Source organism: Poeciliopsis prolifica, unplaced genomic scaffold (assembly GCF_027474105.1).
Source record: "Poeciliopsis prolifica strain line A6 unplaced genomic scaffold, Auburn_PproV2 SCAFFOLD300, whole genome shotgun sequence".
In the NCBI taxonomy this organism is placed as follows: Eukaryota; Metazoa; Chordata; class Actinopteri; order Cyprinodontiformes; family Poeciliidae; genus Poeciliopsis; species Poeciliopsis prolifica.
This window is the reverse complement of record NW_026562675.1, coordinates 35,001-42,500: the sequence shown is the minus strand read 5'-3', so window position 1 is coordinate 42,500 and position 7,500 is coordinate 35,001. Positions and strand designations below refer to the sequence as shown.

Below are 7,500 nucleotides of genomic sequence, written 5' to 3'. Positions count from 1 at the left end.
GACCGCCAGCCAATCGCCAGGTAGATCCATCGACTTTCAGAGCTTCTACACACATGGAACCGTGAGCGGGGAAAAACGTTCAAAAATGACCAAAGACACCATAATTCACCCATGTAGCTTCTCACCTGAGGCCAGCGAAGGCCCCTGGATGGGTCAATGGTCAAAACTCCGCTCTTTTTACTGGTTCTCAAGGTCTCGAAAAACTCTCTCCTGAAATCCTGCCGGTGGGGTTTTTCGAAACTGGTAACTGAAGTTCCTTTTTCCCCGAATGGGCGGGGCTTAAGCGCCTGTTCAGGGAGGGCAATGCTTTGTATGCCTTTGTCTGTGCCCCTGGTAAGGCATAGGGACTTTGAAAAATTTCAGGACTGCACCCGCGATGGCCCGGACTGTGAGCCTTCGCGGGTACAGGCCTGGTTGCCTGCTGAGTCGCCCCGGGGATCCAGACCGGCGATTGGGACTGGGGATTCGCCCCGGCGGGGACTGGGACCGAAAATTCGGCAAGGGGAATCCGACCGACAGTTCGCACAGGCGGGGAATGGGACCGAAAATTCGGCCCGGCGGTGGATCGGACCGAAAATTCGGACCGGCGGGGGATCGGACCGACGTTTCGCACCCAGAATTCGGCCCCGATATTCGGCCTGAATATTCGGAGCCCTGGGTGAACCGGGTGGGTTCCGGACGGGGAGGGGGGGCTCAGGTCTCCCCACAAAGGGGAGGCCCTGACCGGCCCCTGGGGACCGGCCAGCCCCCTCTCCGCCCTGGAGCTTGGCGGATGGGACTTGGGCTCCGGACGGGGAGGGGGGGCTCAGGTCTCCCCACAAAGGGGAGGCCCTGACCGGCCCCGGGGGACCGGCCAGCCCCCTCTCCGCCCTGGAGCTAGGCGGATGGGACTTGGGCTCCGGACGGGGAGGGGGGGCTCAGGTCTCCCCAAAGGGGAGGCCCTGACCGGCCCCAGGGGACCGGCCAGCCCCCTCTCCGCCCTGGAGCTAGGCGGATGGGACTTGGGCTCCGGACGGGGAGGGGGGCTCAGGTCTCCCCACAAAGGGGAGGCCCTGACCGGCCCCGGGGACCGGCCAGCCCCCTCTCCGCCCTGGAGCTTGGCGGATGGGACTTGGGCTCCGGACGGGGAGGGGGGCTCAGGTCTCCCACAAAGGGGAGGCCCTGACCGGCCCCAGGGGACCGGCCAGCCCCCTCTCCGCCCTGGAGCTAGGCGGATGGGACTTGGGCTCCGGACGGGAGGGGGGGCTCAGGTCTCCCCACAAAGGGGAGGCCCCGACCGGCCCCGGGGGACCGGCCAGCCCCCTCTCCGCCCTGGAGCGAGGCATCCGGGTGGGTCTCAGGCTGCGGATGGGACTTGGGCTGTGTGCATATGGAAGGCGCTAATTCTGCAAGGACAGGACGGACGGTCCCTTGATCCTTCCTTAGGTTCACCTACGGAGGTGTTCTTGTTACGACTTTAAATTCAGATAGTCAAGTTTAATCTTCTTGGCCGAACCCCGGGCGGGGCCGGTCCGTGGACGGCTCGGAGGCATCCGAGCCGTCCTCTGAGATTGGTGAAGCCTTCCTTGGATGTGTTTGCCATTCTCTCCGATCGGTTACGCCTTCCTTGGATGTGTTTGCCATTCTCTCCGATTAGTCATGCCTTCCTTGGATGTGTTTCGCCATTCTCTCCGATTAGTCATGCCTTCCTTGGATGTGTTTCGCCATTCTCTCCGATTAGTCAGGCCTTCCTTGGATGTGTTTCGCCGTTCTCTCTGATTAGGCATGCCTTCCTTTGATGGGTTCTCCATTCTCAGTCCTGCAGGGTTGGAGGAACCGTCCGCCGAAGCGCCGGTACCGAAGCACCGGGGCCCACGGGGGCCATCCATGGCAGGTGAGGTGGAGAACCAGCACGGAAGTCATGCCTCTCTCCGCCGGGGAGAGGGGGCGTCTGGGTCTCGCTGAGGAGGGACGGCCACGGGCAGAAGCGCAGCTCCGCTGCGTTCGTGCCCGGGCCTGGAGGCGAGCCTGCGGGGCTGGAGGAACCGTCCGCCGAAGCGCCGGTGCCGGGGCACCTTGGCCGGCGGGGGCCCTCCACGGCAGGCCACGTGTGCTTATCGGTCGGTCGGAGATGTTGGGCTGGGAGCCAGACTTCCAACAGGCACGTGGGACGGACCGTAATCCGCTCACAGTGCACTGCGGTCGGCTTGGCTGAAGCCAGACCCTGGGGGACACTGACGGAGCTCCAGAAGAACCAGGGAGCCGTCCACGGACTGATTACAGCCCTGGACAGACTCACCAGAGCGGCCAGAGCCCGCCAGCCAATCGCCAGGTAGATCCATCGACTTGGAGAGCTCCTGCACACATGGAACCGTGAGCGGGGAAAAACGTTCAAAAACGGCCGAAAACCCCATAAATCACCAACTTACCTTCTCATCTGGGGCCAGCGAAGGCCCCTGGAGGGGTCCACGGCCGAAAATCCGCTCTTCTTCCGGAATTGGTGGTCTCGAAAAACTCTCTCCTGAAATCCCGCCGGTGGGGTTTTTAGGAACGGGTAACGGAAGTTCCGTTTTCCCCGATTGGGGGGGCTTAAGCGCCTGTTCAGGGAGGGCAATGCTTTTTATGCCTTTTTCTGCGCCCCTGGTCAGGCATAGGGACTTTGAAAAATTTCAGGACTGCACCCGCGATGGCCCGGACTGTGAGCCTTCGCGGGTGCAGGCCTGGTGGCCTGCGGTAAGGGACCGGGGATAGGGACCGGGGAAAGGGACCGGGGAAAGGGACCGGGGATAGGGACCGGGGAATGGGACCGGGGATAGGGACCGGGGAATGGGACCGGGGAATGGGACCGGGGGAACGGACCGACGTTTCGCACCCAGAATTCGGCCCCGATATTCGGCCTGAATATTCGGAGCCCTGGGTGAACCGGGTGGGTTCCGGGAGGGGGGGCTCAGGTCTCCCCACAAAGGGGAGGCCCTGACCGGCCCCGGGGGACCGGCCAGCCCCTCTCCGCCCTGGAGCTAGGCGGATGGGACTTGGGCTCCGGACGGGGAGGGGGGGCTCAGGTCTCCCCACAAAGGGGAGGCCCTGACCGGCCCCGGGGGACCGGCCAGCCCCCTCTCCGCCCTGGAGCTAGGCGGATGGGACTTGGGCTCCGGACGGGGAGGGGGGGCTCAGGTCTCCCCACAAAGGGGAGGCCCTGACCGGCCCCGGGGGACCGGCCAGCCCCCTCTCCGCCCTGGAGCTAGGCGGATGGGACTTGGGCTCCGGACGGGGAGGGGGGGCTCAGGTCTCCCCACAGAGGGGAGGCCCTGACCGGCCCCGGGGGACCGGCCAGCCCCCTCTCCGCCCTGGAGCTAGGCGGATGGGACTTGGGCTCCGGACGGGGGGGGGGCTCAGGTCTCCCCACAAAGGGGAGGCCCTGACCGGCCCCGGGGGACCGGCCAGCCCCCTCTCCGCCCTGGAGCTAGGCGGATGGGACTTGGGCTCCGGACGGGGAGGGGGGGCTCAGGTCTCCCCACAGAGGGGAGGCCCTGACCGGCCCCGGGGGACCGGCCAGCCCCCTCTCCGCCCTGGAGCTAGGCGGATGGGACTTGGGCTCCGGACGGGGAGGGGGGGCTCAGGTCTCCCCACAGAGGGGAGGCCCTGACCGGCCCCGGGGGACCGGCCAGCCCCCTCTCCGCCCTGGAGCTAGGCGGATGGGACTTGGGCTCCGGACGGGGAGGGGGGGCTCAGGTCTCCCCACAAAGGGGAGGCCCTGACCGGCCCCGGGGGACCGGCCAGCCCCCTCTCCGCCCTGGAGCTAGGCGGATGGGACTTGGGCTCCGGACGGGGAGGGGGGGCTCAGGTCTCCCCACAAAGGGGAGGCCCTGACCGGCCCCGGGGGACCGGCCAGCCCCCTCTCCGCCCTGGAGCTAGGCGGATGGGACTTGGGCTCCGGACGGGGAGGGGGGGCTCAGGTCTCCCCACAAAGGGGAGGCCCTGACCGGCCCCGGGGGACCGGCCAGCCCCCTCTCCGCCCTGGAGCTAGGCGGATGGGACTTGGGCTCCGGACGGGGAGGGGGGGCTCAGGTCTCCCCACAGAGGGGAGGCCCTGACCGGCCCCGGGGGACCGGCCAGCCCCCTCTCCGCCCTGGAGCTAGGGCCGGGGGGGTCCTGGGGGGGCGGCACCGAGGGAGGGGGCCAGGGGGGGGCCCCACTCAGGGGGGGACCGGGGGGGTCCGCCCGTGGATGGGGGGGGTCAGCTCACCCCATCCGCGTGACCCAAGGGGCGCTTTCGCTAACCCCACTTAGGGTCCTAACATGGTCGACCGCGGGTGCGGTCGACCCCCCCGCAGGTGCGGGAGATGGGGGGCCCGCCGGACGGGACCGAAGATCCCGTCCGCAGTTCCGCCCCGCTTCTTCGGCGGCGCCGGATGCAGCACACCTGTTTCCAATCAGGGCCGAGGAACCGGCCCGATTGGCCACAGGTGTACTGCATCCCACTTGATTGGTAGGACGGCTACTTAGGCAGAGGCGCGTTCCTTGCAGCCTCATTCGGAGTCTTGCAGCAGCCGGGTGAGTACCAATGACCGCTTCAAAGTTTGACAACCGATGCCCAGTGTGCTCCCGCAGATCGTGGCGTCTGAGGGAACACCTGGACGGCAAGCACAAGGTGAGGAACCCCGTCGAGCGTCGCATCCTGCTTGCCTACGCCAGGGGGCGGGTGAATGTGAGGGGAATGCGCTGTCCGGTCCAGGGCTGCGCTTACGGCGGTCGGCGCGTGCCCCAACACCTCCAAGAGTCCCACCGTGACCTGGGTCCGCGGCGGAAGAGGCGGCTTCTGACCGGCCTCCAGTGGCAGAGGACACTGGAGAAGCTGAGGGAGCTGAGGCGCTCCCCCGTCCTAGCTACAGGGCTCGACCTCGAAGAGGCCCGCGTTGCCCAGCTGTGGGGACTCGGCCCACTCCGCCACGGAGGGTGGCGGTGGTGGAGGACGAGGAAAGCGACGAGGAGGAGGAGGACGAGGAGGAGGACGAGGAGGAGGACGAGGAGGTGGAGGTTGAGCCGAACGAGGAGAGCAGGAGGAGGAGGAGGAGGAGCCGGAGGAAGACGACCACGGTTCCCCCCCGGCGTCTCCAGAAGCTCCGCAACCACCATCGCCTCCAGAACCATCGCCTCCCCGCCCCGCCGAGCCGCAAATGCTGACCGAATCTTCGGACCAGGAGTCGGAGCCGGAGCCGGGGAGCCAGCAGCAGCAGCAGCCGCAGCAGCAGCAGCAGCAGGAGGAGGGATCCGGCAGACAGAGTCCCACCTCGACCACACCCGACCCGGTGCGTAAACCCATAGAGTTCCCTGAATGCGTTGTACGTTACATGAGCGGTTACAAGCGGCACCTAGTGGGTGCTCTGCCATCCAAGAAGCACGTGGAAAACGTACGGTCCAAGATGGGCCGGCTGACCCAGTTCCTTGACCGCATGGCCGAGGGCAAGAGCGACCTGGGCTCCTGGAAGTTCCTCGACGACGCCGACCGGGTGATGGGCTGGCCGGCCGACCTGCTGAAAAAGGGGAAGAAGATAACAACGGTCAAGGTGTACCTCGTCAACACGGGACAGTTCCTCACCTACTTCAGCGAAACTCCACCCGAGGGCTCCAGGGTCACCAAGCGAGGCCTGGTGTCCGTCGCACGCGCCCTCAAGTCCGCTGCCAGTCAGATATCCACCACCGTCGTCCTCCACCAGATCCAGGTGAAGGACGACAAGGAGCGACGCACTGTAACGCCGGAACTTCTACGCAGGTGCCTGGAGCGATGCCGGACCTGCATACCAGTGCTGTTGCGCGACTTATCGCGGAGGAAGCGCGACGTCAACCTACGGAACCAGCTCATAGGCTACTTCGGTTTGTATGTGGCTTCTCTCTACGGCCACAGAACCGGGGTGGTCAGCAACATGAGAGTGAGTGAGGTAGAAGAAGCCGAACAGTCGGGATCCAGGCACGACTCGTCCGGCTACGTGATCAACGTGAGTGCCCCGCCGCAGCGAAAGCGCTTCATCCCGGGTGCAGAACCAGAACTCCGGGTAAACTGACTTTCGTTCTCGTCGTATGTTCCTCCGCAGGTCAGGCACCACAAGACCAACCGGGCCTTCGGGAGCGCCCAGCTCTTCCTGACGCCGGAGGAATACGGTTGGTTGAGAAGATGGATGGCCATACGCAGAGAGCTGCGCCCCGACTCGGACCTGATGTTTTTCAACCTGAACGGAGGCCCCGTCAACAAGCTGACGTCCTTCGCCCGCGACGCCTGGGCCAGGATGCGCCTGCCGGGTAGCCCCTCGTTGACAGACATACGGACCGCCGTGGCCACCATGGTAGGTGTTGAGCTGGTGATGCCGCCGTGAAGCTTTAACCCACCCCCAGCCTCTGTTCCTGTACTTACCTGTCTGTCTCTCTCTCTCTCTCTGCAGGCCAGGAACACGCAGTGCGCTGAGGTCCGGCAGCGTATGTCCCAGCTGATGTGTCACGACACTAGGACCGCGGACCGCTTCTATGCCATGCAACTGACTGTCAGCCAGTTGGCAGACATGCGGAGGACCTTCGACCTCTCCAGGGAGGCTGACCAGCAGCCGCTGGAATAATGTGATTGTGTTCAATAAAGCGTTTCATACGCCACTTCCCCCGTGTTTTGTGCTTGTTTGCTGGGTAAAATCCTGTTCTTCCGTGAGAACCAGGAACCGTGAAAGTGTTTTGAATTGTACCCCAGCCATGGCTCCAGAGACGCGGCTAACGGAGAACCGGGACGGCTGCCTCTCTGAGATGATGGGAGCGCTCTGGAGCTACTCTCCCCAGCCATGGCTCCAGAGACGCGGCTAACGGAGAACCGGGACGGCTGCCTCTCTGAGATGATGGGAGCGCTCTGGAGCTACTCTCCCCAGCCATGGCTCCAGAGACGCGGCTAACGGAGAACCGGGACGGCTGCCTCTCTGAGATGATGGGAGCGCTCTGGAGCTACTCTCCCCAGCCATGGCTCCAGAGACGCGGCTAACGGAGAACCGGGACGACTGCCTCTCTGAGATGATGGGAGCGCTCTGGAGCTACTCTCCCCAGCCATGGCTCCAGAGACGCGGCTAACGGAGAACCGGGACGACTGCCTCTCTGAGATGATGGGAGCGCTCTGGAGCTACTCTCCCCAGCCATGGCTCCAGAGACGCGGCTAACGGAGAACCGGGACGGCTGCCTCTCTGAGATGATGGGAGCGCTCTGGAGCTACTCTCCCCAGCCATGGCTCCAGAGACGCGGCTAACGGAGAACCGGGACGGCTGCCTCTCTGAGATGATGGGAGCGCTCTGGAGCTACTCTCCCCAGCCATGGCTCCAGACACACGGGCAACAGAGAACCAGCATTGCTGCCTCTGTGGCTATGGTACAGCGGAGCAAAGCCCCGGAGCAGAGCAGAGCCCGCCGGCAAATCACCACCAAGATCCGTGCAGCTAGAGAGCTCCAGCAGTGCCACAGAGCGCTCCACTGGCCTTATCCAGGCCGTGGGAGCCTC

The 7,500-nt window shown here is 65.3% G+C and overlaps 1 protein-coding gene across 1 annotated transcript; it reads left to right on the top strand.

Annotated features, from left to right (window-relative positions):
• The first annotated feature begins 5,322 nt into the window (after positions 1-5,322).
• Positions 5,323-6,696, top strand: LOC129357760 (uncharacterized). The gene is made up of 3 exons (XM_055026791.1): positions 5,323-5,975; positions 6,072-6,320; positions 6,417-6,696. Exons 1-3 carry the CDS (start codon positions 5,331-5,333, stop codon positions 6,585-6,587), a joined length of 1,065 nt encoding a protein of 354 aa, XP_054882766.1. The 5' UTR covers positions 5,323-5,330; the 3' UTR covers positions 6,588-6,696.
• The last annotated feature ends 804 nt before the right edge of the window (positions 6,697-7,500 follow it).

Coding starts and splice junctions, on each gene's coding strand:
- LOC129357760 (XM_055026791.1), top strand. CDS start 5,331: ATGAGCGGTTACAAGCGGCACCTAGTGGGTGCTCTGCCATCCAAGAAG. Junction 5,976..6,071: donor CGTCCGGCTACGTGATCAAC/GTGAGTGCCCCG, acceptor GTTCCTCCGCAG/GTCAGGCACCACAAGACCAA. Junction 6,321..6,416: donor GGACCGCCGTGGCCACCATG/GTAGGTGTTGAG, acceptor CTCTCTCTGCAG/GCCAGGAACACGCAGTGCGC.